The sequence below is a fragment of the Kogia breviceps genome, chromosome 9, assembly GCF_026419965.1.
Source record: "Kogia breviceps isolate mKogBre1 chromosome 9, mKogBre1 haplotype 1, whole genome shotgun sequence".
NCBI classification, from domain to species: Eukaryota; Metazoa; Chordata; class Mammalia; order Artiodactyla; family Physeteridae; genus Kogia; species Kogia breviceps.
In genome coordinates this window covers 48,870,556-48,891,918 of record NC_081318.1, presented here as the reverse complement: position 1 = coordinate 48,891,918, position 21,363 = coordinate 48,870,556, and the positions used below count along the sequence as shown (strand labels likewise).

Below are 21,363 nucleotides of genomic sequence, written 5' to 3'. Positions count from 1 at the left end.
GTTATATTTGGGATAATATAATAACTATCTAAAGCACATATCATCGTAGGCTCTGAAACAGTTCTAAAGATGTCATTCTTTTTTTTTTTTTTTTTTTTTTAGATGTCATTCTTTTGAAGTCAAAAAATATGTAGTAAGAATGTACAAGGAAGCAAAAATATAAAAAATAAGTTTGCTGAGTATTGGGAGTTGTTACAAGAGGGGCACACCAAGGTAATGTAACAGAGTCCAAGTTACACAGCATGCAGCAAGGAGTTCTCTTGCTTTATCAAGTCCTGGAAAATAAACCGGTAACCTCAGAATGCAAGAATACCACCACTGGGTTAACAGGACAAACTTTCTAAGGGACACGGGGAGTAATTCACTACACTCCCCCCTTTCTCTAACTCCTTTCCTCACACCGATTTCTTTTCTTTCCTCCAGGAGAGGTTTTATCCTGTGGAAAAAAAAAGTTGGCTTTATTTGTAAAGTGGAGTAAATAATATCCTGGTTGAAGTAGGCAATGTTTTAGCTCATGATGCTCAGGAATCAAACGTTTTCAAAAGGTCTATCAGCCAGCAGCAGAGACCATCAGTGGCTTGCAGAAAGAAAAAAAAAAAAAAAAAAAAAAAAAAATCAGATAATATGTGTTTGCTAAATAGATAAAAAGAATAAGCAGTTAAAAATGGGTGAAAAATCCCAGGGTTTATTGTGAGCTAGACAAACAAAAGCAGACAGGCGACCTTTGATTAAGCCCATTTACTTGTGGAGTGAGCTATAAGAGGCTCCAAGATAGAGTTTGGTTCCCAACAGTGTCCACAGCCAAAGGGCAAACTCAGAACGTCTCCTCCTCTCGTAGAAACTGGAACACGGATGAGAAGTCTTTTTTGGAGTAGCCCTTCGCACACATCATCCTGTAGATCTGATGGGCCTGACTGCCCAGAAGGATTGGGCTCTTCGTGCTGGTAGCAGAGTCTTGTGCTAATCCCAGATCCTAAGTCAAACAAGGGTGGAGGGAATACATTGAGGTTGGTAGTTAAGGCTCACTTCAGAACTGCGGCTCCTAATGCTTGGGTCTCAAAGAAGAAAAACTGAAGCCTGAAAAAATAAGATACTTACAAGCACGATGTTAAGTTATATATTTTATACATCCTCTCTTATAGCTGCAAAACGGCTCCAGAGAGAAACCTGGATTTCTGAGTGGCCTCTCCACTCCTCCACCCTCCACAACACCTATCTGTTTTGTTTTGACTTCGGCCAGGTGTTCCTATCCAGGTGAGATCACACAGAGAAATGCCTTTTCAAATCTACAGAAGCCTGTAAGCCTAAGACAAACCCCATTATGCAATTAAGCATGATGAAATTATCAATGATGAAAATATCCATTCAATCTCTTAGTCAACACATATTTAACAACTGCTGTGTGCCGGGCACTGTGCTAAGTCCTGGTGATATGCAGTCATGATAATAAAACCAAGTCACTGTTCTCAGGAACTTACTATCCAGTGTGGAAGATAGACAGTAAAACAAATACTAAACTTCCAGACAATGACAAGTGCTCTGAAGAAAGATAAAGCAGGGTAAGGGGTCAGAAAGTCATACATAGCAAGGGGTGGGGTGGAAGGAAGAGAGTTCTGAGAGTTCTGATTGATGAGATGTTTAGGGAAGACCTCCCGAGGCAAAGACACCTGACCTAAGATCTGAATGTGAGGGGGCAGTGAGCTCTTTGGAGAGCTGGGGGAAGAGAGTTTCAGGCAGGTGGAAGAGCAAGGGAAAGGCCCCCTGGAGGGGGGGCATGGCTTGGATGCTCAAGAAACAGTAAGAAGGCCAATGAGGGGCTGGGGAGGGAAATGAGATGGGGGATGGTCAGAGGTGGAACACGGAAGCTCTATGATGTCTGGAGAGGAAGACGGATTTTCTTTCAAGTGCAACAGACAATCAACTTCACAACACTTCAACATCTCTGAGAGCTAATGTTTCATTCAGAGAGTTTTGGAAAACTTATGGTTGTTTAAAAACAGACAAAAGTTAACATTGTAAATCTTTTATAGTTAAACTGTAGTTAATGGTATCCTCTACTACAAGAATGGAATCTTGTCCAGCCTTGAAATATCTGGGGTGGATGGAAGACAATGAAGGCATGGTTAACTGAAACAATATTCCCCACATTTCATTTTATTTGTGATTAAATAAGTGCTGCAAACAAGTGGCAAAACCAAGACTTCCTTCTTACCGTTACCATCTTCATTTCCTCCATCAATGGAAAAGCCAACAAGCAATGAAAGAGGAAGACAGAAGCAAGATGAGGACTATTTGTATTCTTTGAGGAACACCCTTGATAACAGAGTAGTTATTGATACCATCCACTCAAAAGAGGAAATGATTCAAGGGAAAAATAAGCAAAGTTTAAAGAATGGATTAAATCTCTAGCCTCTTGGATATCTATGATGCTATAGGTGTTAACAGTATTTTGTGCTTACTTGTATAATTTTCACATGTAAACCCACAGATTTGGAAAATCTACTTAACCTTAAAGTCTTCTACAGCTTCCACTAAAAAGCAAGTTTAATTATTAGCCACACACTTCACAAATGTGGACAGCTACATTATTGCTTATACCCAGACAAGCAGATAAGCCTCTATTGTCAACATCATTTTGCTGCACAACTGCAAGATGCATTTACTTAAAAACGACAGAAAATCTACATAGAAAGACTGCCTATAATTTTTAACCTAGTAGCATAACTAGAATATAAGAACTTAGAGTAAACACAACATATCGAGGAGAAGACATTATTGAGTAGAAAAGGCTATTAGAGGTTTTCAAAGGGGCAAGTAAATACCCCAAATAAGAGCTAATAAAACCAAAAAGGGGAAGCTAAAATAGCTTTGGTGGCTGCTACCTTAAAGGGTGGACATTCTGAAAAGAGAAAGGTGATGTAGTCTATAAAATCCTAAGTGGCTTGTCAATCCTGAAATGTTCGAAAAGAAGCTATCCTTTGAAGCTTGTAACATATAATTTAAAATAAACAAACACCCCACTTCACTAATCAAATAAAAATATTTATGAATTCATGAGCTCAGTGGGTGGTTCAGGAAAAAAATATAAAATAATTGCAAAAGGTTTCAACAAATTAATGGAGGACCAAATCGTTACGTATTACAAGGACACAGGTACGCTGGGTGAGTAATAAGAGTGGTCATAATTTTCCGTAATTTGTTCCTTAGTGGCCATGAGAAACAGACTTCTAGGTTGTGGGGTTTAGAAGAAAGATCTAGTTTTTGTATTGATTATGTTCTGATTATATACACACAATATATTAGAATTTTATGGTGTTAAGACCTAGAAATAAATGTACAAGCCCCTACTTCAAGGACACATTGACATCATCTCCCCCAACACAATGAGATCTAATGGCAGTTGAGCAAAATACCTCCTAGTAAGTAAAGGCCTGATATGCCCAAGCAGGTATGATTACTTTAATCAATGTAGCACTGATGGGGACTTCTTTAATCTCTATCAATTTCTCTACACAAGTCTAATTAGTTATGGTGTGTTTTGCTAACAGCTATCTGAGGTGATGAAAGCATTTTTTAAGTTCCTTTCTAAATGCTTTCATTTTAAGCAAAATTCAAAAATCTTGCTCTTTATAAGGGAAATGACAACTTATAAAGAGCAAAAGAGAACAGGAATGTCCATATGTTTTACTACTGTACTGTCTTATGCTATCTTTTATTATCAAGAAAATAATTTTAAAGGACCTCAACAGGAGCAGATTCTTCTTGGGCAGGGACACTGGAGAAAATGATGGAAGTAAAGGTGTGATGTAGAGGAGAGTCCCCAAATAAAGCCAGCACTGCTTACAGGTTACTTCTTAGCTGCTTCCTCTGTTGGAGCCATTAGCAGTATTTTAGGAACCAAATAAGCTAACAGGTCACACCCCACTTCATACATGTACAAAAAGCAAATTGGGCATAAATGCGATTCTTTCACTCTTCTGTGTGTCCTAATAAATGACCCTGCAGCTCTGTGAAAACAATCCACTTAAGGAGCTACTCTCTGTTTCCACCAAGAGCAACACAGCACAACTATAAAGGCCTGTGTGGAGGATATGCAAACCTAAATACAAGGTACAGATTGGCATAAAAATAAATATTTTCTTAAATGAAACACGAGGAGAAATAAAACTACAAAATAAGAAACATAGTTTCAAACATTGCTTCATCCAATAAATATTGAAAGTGAGCCAACAATGCGCCAGGGGTCTGGCTGGAGAGGCAAGATGAGGCAGGCTGAGGGAAGAGCAGGCGTGGAGGGCTGCCAGGGAGAGGTGACAAGAGGCCAAACGAGTTCGGCGTGGCTGAAGCAAAGGAGGGGGGTGGGAAGGCAGAAATGAGCTGGTGAGGAGAGCAAAGGCCTTTAAGACAATATGCAGAGATGGACTTTAATCTTCAAGTAACTGGAAACCATGAAAGAGACTTAACAGGAGAGATGACATAATCAGGTTTTTACATTTTAGGAAGTCCACTCTTCACCATAGAAAATGAACTGGAGAAGATGAGAATGAAAGGCAAGGAGACCAGTTAAGGGCAGATGTGGTAGAATCTAAACAAGGTTCAGCCAAGGTACTGGTAGTGGTAGAGAGGGCAAGTGGGTGAATTCAAGGCACAGCCAAGAAGCAGAATGGACGAAACATCATGGGAAGTGAAGGAAAGTAAGCTGAATACGGTATACAACCGTACACATTATTACTTTTGTCAAAAAGTAAATGGCAGGGGTGTGGGGAGTGGGGTAAGGAATAAGCTCTACACAAAAATCTGCAAGTCTGTTTGTCTAAAAAGTATTTTCTAACGTTGAGATCACAAATGAGAGGAGGCCAACAATCTGCTTTTCAAATGACTTTATAAATAAATAAATATATATATATTCTTAAAGTAGGAAGATGTATTTAGAAATCTAGCATCATGAGAACGGTCCTCTCTCCTTTTGTGATATGTATATCCAATGTCATTGTATTATCAACCGTCGGAAAATGCTTATTACTGCTTCCACTCTAAGGGCTTGGTAAATGAATGTAAATTTATGATGAAGAACAACATTTTACCGGCTCACATTACAAACAAACCCAAGCACAAAGGAAAAATCCCAGCCTATTCTTCTCATCTGAAAGGCCAGGATTAAAAATGAACAAGATAAAAGGTTTTTATCCAAGCTAAGTTTTAAATAATTTCCAGTGACTGGGTCACTATTTTAGTAATCTTGCCTTCTAGGATAGACGTATACTTTGTTACAGACAAGAGAAGTGGGCGTGGGGTGAGGTGGGGAGAGAGAGAAGGGAGGGAAGGAGAAGAACGAGACCACTAAACATTTCCCCCCCCTGCTCTCTCGGGTAGTCTCTGCATTTACCATACCTTAGCCATGAGTGTTGTTCCGAATCCACCCTGATAGTTATTAGCCGAGGGAACTCCATCCATCACGCCAGGTACAGGATTGTAGGTGTCACTTGACCAACATCGTCCTGAGCTCATATTTAGAATTTTAGCCAAGAGTTTTGGGTCAAGCCCTAGCCTGTCAAAGAAGGTCAAAGAAAAGGAGTGTTAAATGTCAAAATGTACAAGCCACGTGTGACTTATTTACGTGTGAGGATGCTTCATCTTCTCTCTCCATGTATGATATGTCTTCAAATATCTAAGCAGACTGATGAGAGCGAAGAACCCAATCTTAAATTATAGGGTATTAAAAGCTAGTGATTAAACATTTCTGAGCCAGGACATTCTGCACTGAGAGAAAACCTTCTGCACTACCCTGCTTTTAAGAAATAACATACGACTGCATAAAAGTATTGTTGGTTTATCACACACATGGGTTTTCTAGTCTTTTGGACATTATTGCATTTATGTGTCGCATAAGAACCTTAAGCCAAGATGATCATCTAAATTCTACAGTCTTTACTCACAAGTGATGTATTTCAGAAAGAAATATTGACAGTTAAATTATGTATCATGGGAGTCCATGTGGATGCATTTATATGTATGTTTATTCCTTTAGCTCTTATGAGAGAATAAACGCAAGAGATGAGCCACGAGCAGTAAAATGAGCTTAAGGGAAGTTATCGTTATAAAAGAAGACATTTCTTGCTGTAAATTTTTCCTTATTTATTAAATCTTCATTAGACATTTTTGCTTATGAAGCAAGTCTGCACAGAGTTGTGACATATGCTATCTATTCAGAGACATGCATTATAGTTCTGGGTCAACTGCTGATAAGGTTACTGATCCTGATAAAACAAAGCTTGCCCAAGCGGAAACATCATTTGTTCTATCACTGAGCTGATGGCATAAACGGCTGTTCAATGTGGACCCAGAAAAAAAGTAGAATTAAAATGCTCTATTACTTTATTCCAAGTATCTTAGTGCAGCCTGGGAAGCACAGTTTTGCTACGTATTTTTGAATCAAGTTTCAAATAAAACTTTCTGCTTTTTCTTAAAACCTATCCCTTACAGAATAATAATAAAAAAAAGATTAAACAGAGACACATGTAAATATTAAACGAACTGTGCATTTTGGGGAGCTGCTTATTACTTGTGTGTTCAAAATTGTCTATTTCCAGATCAGAATAGAATAACCAGTAAAACCTTTTGCCAATGCTCGAGCAGGGTCTAGGGCTAATAGCCAGGATGTGTACGGACTCACCACATAATACAACTGTTATGTAATCAGTCTTTCAAGGAGCAGCTGTGGTTCAAAGAATACTATATGGCATGCCATGAAGATGAACTCACATGGTAGCCCTTGTTATAATGAGCAGTTTTTACTAAAGATTATAACAGATAAAGATTCCATCTAAATCAGCTGTCATACATTCTGTTCAATTGTACACTGCTGGAAAGAAACCTGATGGTTTCATTCATTCTTTTATAAAGATCCAAGTTTGTTACATGTATAATTTGCTACTGATGCTTCCTTTCCCCTTTCAAATATAATTAGGCTATCAGGATGCTAGGGTAACAGATGACTTAGGAAAAGATAAAGCCAATGCACTTCGGGAAAAATTGTGAAAAGTAAAATTACAAATGAACAACTAGTTAATTTGCTATAACTGCAAATATATTGTCTAAGCACAAATATGCAAGAATGTATATGTCTAATGTGCTCTGTGAGCAGGGGACATTTTTAAAGACCCCAAAACACTGTCTTTACCTTCCATTTGGAATATAATTCAGGCTTCCTAATTTAGGTTTTCTTTTAAAATGACTCATTACATTCAAAGCAGCAGAGATACTCCCCCTCCTTATAACCTACCAGGTTACACTCAACAGTGCCTCACAATACTCTTTTTATTGCTAAAGAAATTCATACTCTGTCTATAATACTCACCAAAATGGGAGCAAAGCTTATTATGCTTTGTAAAACGCTACATTTCATTTTTCTTGAACGTTCAAGGAAAAATACTGGCGCTGATTTATGGAACCCTTTTTGGTGAACATATTACTATTTAGAAGCATCCTGAGGGGCACACACAAAAATGAGGTGGCAGTTGTTATGTGCTCACTTTTCAAATCTGATGCCTCCCCACCATGCTGACTCTCTTAAGGAGATGGCTACTCCCTCTCCAATCCTCCCCAACCCCCCCAACAGCAAAGTGTATCATTAAAAAGAGCAAGTTAGAAGTGTTTTGCATTTCATCTTTCTGAGGATTCTTTCACTGGCATATATATAACTGACAGTTAAAATTAGACATGATATTAAAATCAGTTACTGAAGTCCTCTGTCTTCCACTGTGCCCAAGGCTTGTAATGGTCTGAAACCAGCTAGAATACACAGTAATTGTCATTCAGGGAGTCTATCCTAGAACGTCATGCTTCACTGGAGAAGACTGAGTTTCATTTGAAATCAACAAATTAATCCAAGACAGGTATCTGAAAGGGCAAGTTTAATAGGAAGCAGCTACTGGGCTCTCAACCATGATAAAATGTTATTGCTGTTTCCCTGTAAATTGGCTGGGAACATATGATACTTTCTGCATAAGAGCCCCATTGCTGTTCAGGAGATATACAGCTCAAGCCATCAAAAGGATGACAGTCTGTCAGTCCCCATAATAACTTGCCACTGGATGTGGTTCGAGAGTGTGCGCATGCATGCATGCGGCTTTACAATTGCTGGAATGTTCTCTGATATAAACAGAATGAATTCATTGCTCTGACCGCATATATAACGCAACTCAAATAAACGTCACTGTGTCAAATCTACTCACCTTTAAAACACAAGAATTTTAAATGAACTTTTGGGAGAAGTGAAAATGATGCATAAACTATAAGAAAAATTAAAGAGAAGCCAAGTGTTTGCCTTCACTGTAACCAAGGCTTTTAACGGCCAAAAAAGTTTGTTCACCTTATAGTCTCTGTAAGTATCTATACTGTCTGGTTTTATGTAAGAACAAAGCAAACAATGTCCCTAAACTGAGATGTTTGTATCACAGGAACCGATCTGGAAATGAAACATCTAAGACTATGTCAACTTAAATCAATCATTCTGTTATTCACCAATGTTTACGCAGAGCTGCCATCTAAGAAGAGGCTGTGTCTGCCCTCCAGGAGTGGGCCAGTTAAGACACCTGCCCAGTAACGTTTACCTGAGGCAGGGGAAGAGCCCCCCGACCCCCCACCTCATTCGTCCGACAAATCTTCATTGAGTGCCTATTACGTGCCAGGGAAGTTCTTGAGATACAGTGGTGAGGGACTTCCCTGGTGGCGCAGTGGTTAACAATCCGCCTGCCAATGCAGGGAACGTGGGTTCAAGACTTGGTCCAGGAAGATCCCACATGCCATGGAGCAACTAAGCCCATGCACCACAACTACTAAGCCTGCGCTCTAGAGCCCACGGGCCACAACTACTGAGCCCGTGTGCCACAACTACTGAAGCCTGCGCACCTAGAGCCCGTGCTCTGCAACATGAGAAGCCACCACAGTGAGAAGCCTGAACACCTCAACGAAGAGTAGCCCCCATTCTCCGCAACTAGAGAAAGCCCACGTGGAGCAACAAAGACCCAATGCAGCCAAAAATAAATAAATAATTAATTAAGAAAAAAAAGATACGATGGTGAGCAGAAAAAGCTCATAGAGCCTGCATTCTAGTTGGGAAGACAGACAATAAACAAACAAATAAATATAAAATGCTAGCCAGTGAGAAGTGTTATAAAGAAAAAAACATTAACGTACAATTCAAATACAAACCACCACCACCACCACGTCAATAACTACCATGTACTGAGCACCTACTATGTATCGGGCACTGTTTTAAAAGATTTACATGGATGACTTAATTTACTCTTCACAACAGATACTACTGCTACTGTGGATAGATACTATTGTTTTCGTCATTTTACAGATGAGAAAAGCTGAAGTCTGTGGCAGAGCTGGGATGTGCTCATCAACAGACACCCACACTCACTGCCCTGAGTCTCACTGGGTCATATGGATAGTCACTTAATCAGCCAACATGATGGCATCCTACCAGTTTAATAAGAAATTTGGCCAAACCTTTATTATAAACCTTTTGCCATATGTTATATCTATCAGGGTATACAACCAAGAGGTTTCAGTCATCACCTAAATGAAACGGCAACTCCTTCTTAGGGAAGTAACCAGGAAGCTAAAATTATGCTTGTGGAAAAGTTCTCATCTTGAACGGCCTTCCCAAAGTTTGACTGTTTTAAGCTTCTTTTGGTGGAAGGAGACAACATGGCTGTTGCTAGAGGGGCCTGGGCCCTGTTGGCAATGCAAATAACTTGTTATACCACCCATATTGAAAAAAAAAAAAAAAAAAAAGCAAACCAAACAAAAAACATAATTTCTGGCAGAACAAAAATGAAAGCAAAAAAACAAAACTCACATTACCAATGTTACTCTTATGTGGTGCACAGGAATAAAACCTCTCTAATGCAAGTTAAGGCCCTTTCAGTACCATAAAACTACGTTCTGAGTCCTAAGTAGATCCCAATTAGAAGTCAGAAAGCTCTAGTAAAAAAGAATTTCCAAATATGTTGTATACCAATATTTTTTATGCTTTAGTTTTTTATAGCATTTAAAAATCTCACTAACATCCATAAACACTCATTGTAAAAGATCATAGGGTCAACAGGAGTTTAAAACTATAAGGTTTTATTCTTCTATTTAAAAAAGGGAAACGTCAGTGTTCAAGAAAAGACACTGACTTATGAGAGTGAAATTAATCAGAAATGATCACATCATAGGAATAGGTAACTCAATTTGTAAATGTTGACATTAATTCTCTAAAAAAATTTTTACTTCAGACTGAACAGAATATAAACGTGGCTGAACCACTTTGATGCTATACTACTTTGTGGGAATTTACTACTTGGGAATTTATGCTTGCTGATGCCAATTTTCTCTTTCACCTTGCAATGCTCAATAAATCGTGGCCACTCTCTATACTCTATTAGAGAACATTCCTGTCATTTTAAACCATGTCTGTAAACCATAGAGAAAAGACAATAGCAGAAGCAATCATTTTTAGGACTTTCAAACCGCTGAGAATCTCTGTAAGATAAACTGATAAAATCCTAATGTCATGAAAATAAGCAATTCATTAGTACAATGTAGAGCACCATAAACTTACAAATTATTGTAGCAGTTAAGTAAAAACAATGAGCTCCTGCTTTGTGTTCAGACATATATATGTGTGTGTGTGTGTGTGTGTGTGTGTGTGTGTAAATATTTCATTTACACACATATACATCAGTAACAGTAATATATAGAGTTTTAGAAAAATTAAACATTGAAAGTTTCATATTTCTAAATATTGTTTTTGTCATAGTGGATCAAGGCCAACAATAAGGGAAAATCTGTTTATTGCTTCTGCTCTTAATATTGCTGTTTGGAATTTTATGACTTTCTTTTCTCTTTGATAATAAACATACTCTAGTAGCCAATGTGTACATTTCATTGTATACATTTTATTCATTTGATTCAACTGATTTTCATACTATTCTTTATTAGCTGGCTTCTGGAGTTAGACTTCCATAAGCACTTATTGTACAAAAACTTCATTTTAGAATGATCGTCTTATAAGACTTCTGCTAGGAAAATTATTTGAGGAATGCTAGAGGATACCTAAGGAACATTCTGATCCAGTGACGTTTAAAGTAAGAAGCAGAGTATAAAATAAACTGGCAAAAAGAGAGGGAAATTTCAGTATAGTATATAACCTAGGCTTTTACTTTTTGTATTATATACTCATTTATATCCAGAAAAATGAAAATAAAATTCTAAAGATGCAAATGCATACTAATGCTCTAATCCTACTGTCAACACCAATTAATTTTGCATGCAGTTTTGGTTCCAGAAATTTACATTTTCCTCCTCCATAAAATTAATCTAGAGGATGAACATAAAAACAAGTTACTAGTAACCGGTTTTTCAATTATGATAAGTGACCCATAGCCTAAACTGGCTACAATACAGACATAACACTCTGAACAGCTTCTTATATACCACCAGTTTTATTAAGGCTTTGTACAAATATGCCTTACCATCTTACAGACATTCAATTTTAAAATGTAAATGGTACAGGATATTGATAAACCAATTAGCGCTGATGCAAAGCAAATTCCTCTTTTGTCTCAATTACAACATGACAACTTAATAGGTCAAGACAGTTTAACATCTGAGACAAGGGCAATTCAATAAAACAACAGCATCTTGATATGGTAATTAAGAGGAAATGTGAATCCATTACTGTGTTTTAAAAAATTTCTCAAGCACTTCGGCTCTTTTTATTGCTTTCATCAAAAGCTATGGTATGAAACACTACTCTGATTTGTGATATATTTGGCAAGCAGTTTGGGGACGTGTGAAGAAAACACCTCAGTAAAAGCATCTTTCTCATTAAGCATTTTCTAAAGTAAGAAATGTATATTTATTATATTCATGAAATGCAAAACATCCAAAAAATTAATTAAGTGATTAATCATATGTAGCATTCCTAACCCAAAAGATTAAAGGCTAAAATTAAGACATTAACCTTAAGCATTCTAAAGGATGATCAGCAACGTAGGAAAAACTGAATTACTGAATCACTTTCAGCAAAGTATGAATGCCATTTTATTTCAATGAAAAGATATATCCTTAATGTAAAGTAACAGAACCCTAGGGAAGTTAAAATGAAGAGTTATGCATACGAGTTGCAGCTTTATGAATGCCATCCAGTTTATCCTGAGAATAAACAACCAAGAACCCTTTTAGTGTAGATTTTGGGGACTATATTTAAAATAGATACATAAAACCAGTCACATGGTAGCATAACACCCGAATTCACTATACATTAAAACTGTATTTTATATAAATTTGTCCTACACTGCCAGAGATTGTTTAAATTTTATAGTAAAAGTGTCTCTTGCATTTCGACATAATAGAAGAAATGGAGCTCCCATATAAAAAGGATAATGTAACTTCAAATATAAAGCACAATACATTTTATGGTTTATGGCAGAGAGCATTCATGCTCTCCAGGGTCCTATTGGTCGTCCAATAAGCAAAGTCTATTAAAGTTCAATAATGAAATACTTTCAAAATGTTCCTGGATCAACTGATTTATCTCTCAGGAACATTTATTTTCAACATCAGAAAATCAAAACAGAAAGCTCATAAAAACTGTTAGTATATGAAAATGTACTATTCAACAAACCTGATTCCCAGATTCATAGCTTCAGCAGTTCCAATCATACTAATAGCTAACAGCAAGTTGTTGCAGATCTTTGCAGCCTGAAAATAAATTGAGTACATATTAAATATCTTTATTATCAAGCTATAAGTCACAGGAAGATTTCTTCACCCTATTCCACGTTTCTAAAAGTAAGAGCATTCAACTGTTGATTCTTTCAAAGGAGGAAAGGCACTTGGTGCTGCAAGCCTCCCTCTGAGCCTAACACAAGATCCCAGAGCAGACTGGGAGGGGGTCCTCTTCCCCCAGGGAAGAGCTCTGCAGTGTGGTGACAGAGCTACTCCTATGGGCTCAAGCACCACAGGGAATACTGATTGATGTGGCACAACTGCTCCTTCAGCAATGAGGCTGACATTCTAACTGGGGAGAAACAGGAGTAACACACCAAATGAAAAGGCAATGAACAAGCAAAAACAACTAAGCGGTAAACTGTATGGTAGAAACTGGAAGACAGAGACAGTAGGAGTTCAGAGAAACCAGATCACTGAGAGCAGGTGCAGAGAGGAAGCAGAACCTGAAACCACCTCTCAGAAGGCCAGGCAGGATTTAAATAGGCAAGAGAGGGAAAGAAGGAGAGCAGGGAAAAAAATAAATACACAAGGGCATGAGATACTCCTGAGCACAGTAAGGAAATGGACTCATGTGCAGTGGTTTTAAGGAATGAGGAGAAGTTTGATAGTTAAGACTGGGTCAAGAACTATGGAAGCTAGTGTCCAAATTTGACGTGGTACGAAATAGGGATCTATGCAAAGTGTCAGAACTGGGAAACCTATGATGATACAAGCATCTTGATGGAGTTGGTTTTGGTTACAATGTTGGCAAAGTGGTAAACCTGGTATCCAGAGATCTACTAGGCCCTGTGAGCAGTAAACAAGGTGTGAGATAATGAAAGACTGAACCAGGTAGTGTGTGGAATGAACAAGACAGCCAACAATGAGAGCCACTGAAGCAAAAATCAATAGAACCTGGAGACTGACTGGACAAGGGAATGGAGACAACAGATATATCTAAGATCATACCAAAGTCCTGAATAACATAAAGCTGGTACCAGTGACCAGGACAAAGCATGAAGAGGAGTGAGTGATACTGTGTGTGTTGGGTGGGAGGGGGACAACCAGTTTGATTTCAGAGTTCATTGTAGTCATTTACCTCTACCTGATTAGAGAATCGATATAACACATTTCTTAATGAAAATGATCTGTTTTTTTAAGAAAAAGATTAAAGTGCATAGGTTACTTCTACCCGACAGTACTACAAATAGAGCTGTGGCGAGCAATTACAAAACTAGGGGGAAGATAACAGCAAATCAGATAACACGAGCACTTCATGTAGAAGCCGTTTTAAGGATAATTTTTCTGGTCACTGGGATGAATATGTCAAAGTCTGAAATGATGGAACTTTTGATGTCTTTTTAAATTATTGGCTTATCTCTGCTTACTTCCAACAGGAATGATGGAAAACTAACTCATTCCAAATTAATTTAAGAAAATCTGAGCAAACAAAGAATCCATAGATTGAACAGAGTAAGGAGGAATCAAATTGTGGTCAGGAAAGAAAAATGAACATTAGCTGATTCTACATCATCAAGTCAGTGTCACTGCTGTGCAAACGTTACCTGCCCAGTTCCGATGGCTCCACAATGCACCACATTGGAGCCCATGCACCCCAGAAGCTCTTGGGCAGCAGCAAATTCTTCTTCGACTCCTCCCACCATAAACGTGAGGTTCCCAGACCGAGCAGCTCCCACACCTGAATAGTTTGAGGGGTAAAGAGATAGAAGAAGAGGGATACATTTCTTCAAGTGTTTAAATATATTATAAAATTAGAGAAAATCCTCACACCAAATGAACACACCTTGCCTCCAAGTTATATTTATGTCAGACATAAGCTTCTTTTGGAATATTTTAAGTATCATGTCAAGTATCATGCAGGTTACTTATAAGCCAAAGCGGACATACAGATTCAGTCAAACTCCGCATTCATCTCAAATATTTTGGCACGATCATGAAATATCATGGGGATTTAAAATGTGAATTTTATTATTCTCATGCATCTCTTATTCTCCTGAGAAACCTATTCAGTAATAGAAAGTATATGAAAAAGATGACCTGTGTCCTGACTAGCCTGGGAGCAGCCAGAGGGGTCAGCTGCCCGAGTCTGGATCTGGGGTCTCCGGATCACTCGCTCGCTCTCTGCACACTATGTACAGATGAGATCTACAAAGAGAGGGACTTGTCTCTTTCTCCCATAAACAAGTAGGCATTTCAGATGGAAAGATTCTTTGTAGGTAAAGAAACATTCTTTGTAGGTAAAGATTCTTTAAGGTAAAGAAAACAGCTGCTTAGCTAGACTGATTATTCTGATGTACACTTTCTAATATTATTTGATTTTTCTTTTCCCTCCTGCTATACAGGTATGCATAGCTTGAAGATTTTTGTGGGGTCAGTTCCAGACCACCCTCATAAGGTGAATATTGCAGTAAGGTGAGAGTCACATGAATACTGTAGTCTATTCCATGGGCAATAGCATTATGTCTATAAAAACAATGTACACACCTTAATTTATAAATTCTTTACTGCTAAAAATGCTAAGCATCATCTGACACCTCAAGGTTACCACAATATTTGTCTTTTTAAAATAAATTATTGAAGTATAGTTGATTTACAATGTCATGTTAATTTCCACTGTATAGCAAAGTGATTCAGTTATACATATATACATTCTTTTAAAAATTCTTTTCCCTTATGGTTTATCACAGGATATTGAATATAGTTCCCTGTGCTATACAGTGGGACCTTGTTGTTTATCCATTCTATATACAATATAATGGAAAAACCCAATATTTGTGAAAGGCAATAAAATGAGGTATGCCTGTACACCTTCTGGGCAATTCATTCTTAGTGATATGTCAGGAAGAAGAAATAAACTTTAACATTGGTTTGGCCACTCCTTAGCAAAGGTTTGATGTATGTTCACTAATGGAAATGACTGGAGAAGCAACTTCTACTTCAGCACAGAAAATATGGCCTAGACTTGTCTTAAAAAGGAAGTGGGGGGGAAACTTCACTCATCTAAATTTTTATTAACTATAAAATAAAACCGAGAGCATTATTACTACTTTTAGAATTAAAGAAATCTTCATTCATAATTTTCAAGTTAGGTTTTGTTGTTCACAACCAGGAAAGTGTGTGGAAGAGCTATATTAGTACAATTTTTGCCTTTACAACTTATTTATAATACAGCTAGGAATAAAGAAATTATAATTGGGGCTTCCCTGGTGGTGCAGTGGTTGAGAATCTGCCTGCCAATGCAGGGGGCACGGGTTCGAGCCCTGGTCCAGGAAGATCCCACATGCCGTGGAGTGGCTGGGCCCGTGAGCCACAACTACTGAGCCTGTGTGTCTGGCGCCTGTGCTCGGCAACAAAAGAGCCCTCAATAGTGAGAGGCCCGCGCACCGCGATGAAGAGTGGCCCCCACTTGCCGCAACTAGGGAAAGCCCTCGCGCAGAAACGAAGACCCAACACAGCCAAAAATAAATAAATAAATTTATTTTTTAAAAAAAGAAACCATAATTGTACTATGTATCAAACCTGGCCATTCGAATATAGACAGCTGCAAGTAATAGCCTACTTTTGAATTTAATTTATTCAATGAAATACAGTTTTTAATACATAAAAAGCCAAATGAGGAGATCCTTATTTCATTCAAATTGTGAATATTTTGCTACTGCCAAACCAAATAGCCTTTCTATTTTACAGTTCATGCTATTTTTAACTAATTATTAAAAGCAAAAGAAGTCAGCATTATGTTAGCCAAACTGTTGGTAGAGGAAGTGCCCACAGGTTATGAAAGCCTGAGATGCTTACATATGGTTATATTACATTATTTCACAATATTTTCAGACACTGTGGAACTATGTACAAAAACCCAATTATAAGAAATGCTTTTAATTAACTCACCCTGTGTCATTTGAACATTCTGATAATGTTGAAGTTTAAGTGACTGTCATTTCGTTAGTTTCTAATTTACTTCACCAAGATGGTGGGATCATTAATGTTTTACAATTATTTTTGCTCAATTTCTATGGCCATTTTAATTCGAACCACATAACCAACCTTACTCTAAATCCTGTTGCTCTGACCTGGAGAAATTATGTAGACGATATAAGTCAAAGCTTACAAACAAATCCAGCACTATCCATCATAGGCCAATAGCTTTGTATCTAGATTACAGGCTGCTAAAGAGCTTCAGAGAGTCATTTATTAAAGGAAAATGAATGCTGACAATGGTTCTGAGCTGGTTAATCTTTTGACAGGTGTACTTTCTCTCATGTTCAAACATGTACTTCAAAAAGAAGAAATAAGTTACCTAAGAGAAGACCACAAAAGAAAGAATAATTCATCTTTTAATTCAGAAGTCTGTGGTATTTCCACTCCTTCCTCCTCTCATTATGGTGGTGTAATTATTTCCAACTTTATCATAATCTACATTCAAATGTAAGGGTCTGACTAAACTGGGTAATTCTAAAATTTTGGCATTCCCAGGGACCAAATTCTAACTTTCCATGCATATTCAACCATATGACACTATCAAGGCTAGTCCCACTGCAAAGGCAAAATTAAGACCTAAGTTATCCCAAAATAAATGCAACCATTTTGAGTTTTGGAATAACCTATAGAAAGCTAGAACTCTAAAGCTGTGTAAGACATCTCATGGATTTCAGAAGACATTGTATATAAATATTTGGATGTCTGTGAATAAGAAACAATAAATTACATTGCCATGCCATTTTAATTCAGGTCCACTCCCCAAAATAGGAAAATACGGAATACATAATTAGGCAGCTGAAAGAATATTGGGAGAAGTATTTATTTTACCTTATATTTTAGTAATTGTACATATAAAACCAAAATATGTCCTGTGCTTAATTTTATTACAGCATTTATATACCTTATTAAATTAAAATCTTTGACTTTCTTACCCAATTCCTCCGTGACACCATAAAGTACTCACAAGGTGAGCACTGGGTCATGTTTATGTCAGCATTCCCTTATCTGTCACAGTGTGTGATACATTCAATAAATAGTTGTTCAGTAAATTAATTTATGAGCATGGAACAAACAGTAAAGGATCTGGAGATGAAATATCTGGTTTGGGGATGTGCTGGCTATGTTATTTGTTATTATAAACAAATTATATGATAAACAAATTACATAACTTCTCTGAGTTTCCGTGTATAAACTAGGAAAAGCATTAATAACTTCTTCATAGAGTGGCTGTGAATATATGATGCTGTAAAATATAAAATGCTATTTAAATGTAAGGCCTTACTACTTTATAACCTGAATCTGCAAAGTGGGAGTTTTATCCTCACCTATATAATGCCTTGAGTCCTTTCCTATTTGGTTACCTAAGCCACTGTCTTTTCTAGGATAATTTTAGCCTCTCTGGCTAAACAGTGGCTGGCTTGAGCCAATCCTATAAATAATGGAAGCAGGCTGGTCCAGATTAAGAAATACGGGACTTCCCTGGTGGCACAGTGGTTAAGAATCCACCTGTCAATCAAGGGGACATGGGTTCTAGCCCTGGTCCGGGAGGATCCCACATGCCGCGGAGCAACTAAGTCTGTGCACCACAACTGCTGAGCCTGTGCTCTAGAGCCCGCGAGCCACATCTACTGAGCTTGCGTGCCATAACTACTGAAGCTCGAGGGCCTAAAGCCCATGCTCCGAAACAAGAGAAGCCACTGTAATGAGAAGCCCGCACACCGCAACAAAGAGTAGCCCCCGCTCAACACAACTAGAGAAAGCCTGAGCGCAGCAGTGAAGACCCAATGCAGCCAAAAATAAATAAATAAATCTTAAAAAAAGAAAAGAAAAGAAATACTAAAGTGGTCGTCCATAGCCAGTGATATTAAGATTACAGTGAAAACCTCTTGTAAAACCTTTCAAAAGCATCATAGCATGGGAAAATGACAAGAATGCTGCATGTTTGGTTTAATTCAATTAGCAAAATTAATTTACTAAGAATCAAGCCCATGGTCAGCCCTAGGGTTATAGATGAATAACATATGTCCCTGATCCAGCCCCTTCTCTCCTTAGCCATCACTACTACCTGGGCTGAGCCATCACCATCTCTCACCTGAATTACTGCAATAGCCTCCTACCTGATCTCCCTTTAGCTCTTGCCTCCAAAGTCTATTCTCCATACAGCAGCCAGAGGGATCCTTTTAAAATACAGCTGACCCTTGAACAATGCAGGGGTGAGGGGCACTGACTCCCCGCACAGGTGAAAATCTGAGTCTGTTTATGGTCAGCCCTCTGCAGCTGCAGATTCAACCAACCATGGATCGTGTAGTACAGTAATAATTACTATCGAAAAAAATCTGCATATAAGTAGATCTCCTGTTGTTCAAGGGTCAACTGTATAAATCTAGTTCATGTTCCCTCCCTACTCTCCAGACTCCAAAGTGTCCCATCACTCTCATCAAAGTGGTACATGATGTGGCCCTTGGCTACCTCTCCTATCTCATTTCATACCATTCTCTTCATTACTCTCTGCTTTCCAGCCACCCTGGCCTCCTTGCTGTTCCTGAAACAGGTCAAGTAAGTTCTCATCTCAAAGCCTTCCACTGGCTATTCCTTCTGCCTGGAATGTTCTTTTCCTAGATATTTATGACTTGTTTCCTTTATTTCATTCAGGTTTCTTCTCAAAATTCACCTCTTTAGAGAGGCCTTCCCTGACCCCTCAACCTAACAATCTCAAATGGCATCCTGCCACTCTCTGTCCCCTTTTCCTGATTTAATTTTATTTACAGCATTGATTACCACCTGTTTATATTAACACCTCTATTTGTTTCTGATCTGTTTTCCCTACATGAAAATTAGCTCCATGAGAGCAGCAACTCTGCCTTATTCACCCCATATTCCCAGTGTCTGGTACATAAGAGATGCTCAGTAAATACAGTCTGCATTCCAAGAGAGAAGAGGAAGCAATGGTGAAGGGAAGAGCAAGGAAATGAGTGACTGCAGTACATGCGAGAGCTGCTCTCCTAGAGACACGAACAAAGGCATCTGTCATTCTAGCAAGTTTTTTCACCTATCAAGTGAGATGATTAGACAAGATTATCACTGAGTTACTTTTAAGCTTTTGAAATTCTGTAATTTGGGATTCTCAAGTTCACATACGTACACTTTCCCACATCATATTAATACACAAAACTGCAGCATGTTTCACTTTATGGAAATAATATATAAAAAGTTCCAGATTAGAGAAAAGAGATAGAAAATGAATTTTCTCATGTAACGACGGTAATTAAATCTGACAAGCCTAAAGACTTGTGGTTGCCTTTAATGCTTTATCTAACGCTTTCCTGTGATGATGTCTCCCGTGTTCCTCTCCCCTGACCCTAGAATCAGAAAAACTGAACTCATTTGTACAGACAAATGAAAAAGCAAAGGTCCAAACCATTCAAAATGGGTGGCAGACTACCCGGCTTTTAAAGTGATAGACATCTATCACTTCTCTTGGTAGCAGTTTGATTTCAATCAACCTTTCAGTAGAGAAGCACTTTAAATCTAATCCAAGTCTCTAAGTCTCTCTTCCCCTTTATAGAAAAGGTATCACAGGGAGCCTCCATTATCTAAACTACCTTCCTTCTGTCTTTCCTGCCACTCCTACTAATAGTTGACATTAAAAATGTGACCATTTGAAATCCATTCCTCAGTGGTTCTCAACCCTGAGAATGACAAAGATACAGTCCTTGCCCTCAAGGAGTTTGACAACTAGTGTTTGTGGTGGTGGCAGTGTGTGCGTGTGTGGGAGTGTGTATGGAGATGGGAAAAGAGATAAGGAAAACACACAAATATGATGAATAATAAAAGACTGTTAATGCATGCTACAGGAGAGGTATACACATAGTTCTAAGGAGGTTCAAAGAAGAAAATATCAGCAGCCAAGTATCTATTCAGTGCCTTTAACAACTTGCTAGATCTTTGTGCTAGGTACAATGATTCAGGGAATAAGCATATTTTCTTTTTTTTTTTTGCGGTATGTGGGCCTCTCACTGTTGTGGCCTCTCCCGTTGCGGAGCACAGGCTCCAGACGCACAGGCTCAGCAGTCATGGCTCACGGGCCCAGCCGCTCCACGGCATGTAGGATCTTCCAGGACCGGGGCACGAACCCGTGTCCCCTGCATCAGCAGGCGGACTCCCAACCACTGCGCCACCAGGGAAGCCCAAGCATATTTTCTAAATCAAAAATTAGGACCTGTTTTCTGGTATTAGGAGACTATCTGAAATACAACTATTCCAGAAAGTCCAAAATGTAAGGTCATGATAGGTATAAAACATAGTCTTTGCCCTCGAAAAGTCTAACATATAACTAGGAAAAAGAGACATATACTCAGAAGTAAATGCCAAAAGGTAGCGTCGTATACCAAGTTTCAGGTGGATGAGGACAATCACCACCGTATCTCGATTCCCCCCTTTCCTTCTGTTTTTCAACCTCTATCATCAAAAGAATAATCATTCTCAGAAAGAGAAAGGGTGAAGAAGCAAATGAGAAATTGTTCTCAGGGAGTAACGGTCTTACTGTTAACTGTCGGTACGTTTGTGAAAACTTTGATAAGAATACAGGTATTA

At 38.2% G+C, this 21,363-nt stretch overlaps 1 protein-coding gene across 2 annotated transcripts in view; it reads right to left on the bottom strand.

The window, feature by feature from the left end:
- HIBADH (3-hydroxyisobutyrate dehydrogenase) overlaps positions 1 to 21,363 on the bottom strand; it is a 111,480-nt gene that overhangs the window by 8,115 nt on the left and 82,002 nt on the right. Inside the window, exons 5-8 of one of the 2 annotated variants that reach the window (XM_059073526.2) lie at positions 14,337 to 14,470; positions 12,686 to 12,762; positions 5,392 to 5,548; positions 666 to 973 (exon numbers count right to left, since the gene is read on the bottom strand). In XM_059073526.2, the coding sequence (XP_058929509.1) occupies positions 815 to 973; positions 5,392 to 5,548; positions 12,686 to 12,762; positions 14,337 to 14,470 (527 nt within the window). In that variant the 3' untranslated portion in view covers positions 666 to 814. Of the gene's footprint in view, positions 1 to 665; positions 974 to 5,391; positions 5,549 to 12,685; positions 12,763 to 14,336; positions 14,471 to 21,363 lie in introns of those variants that run through there. The other variant, XM_067042439.1, reaches the window with a different exon arrangement.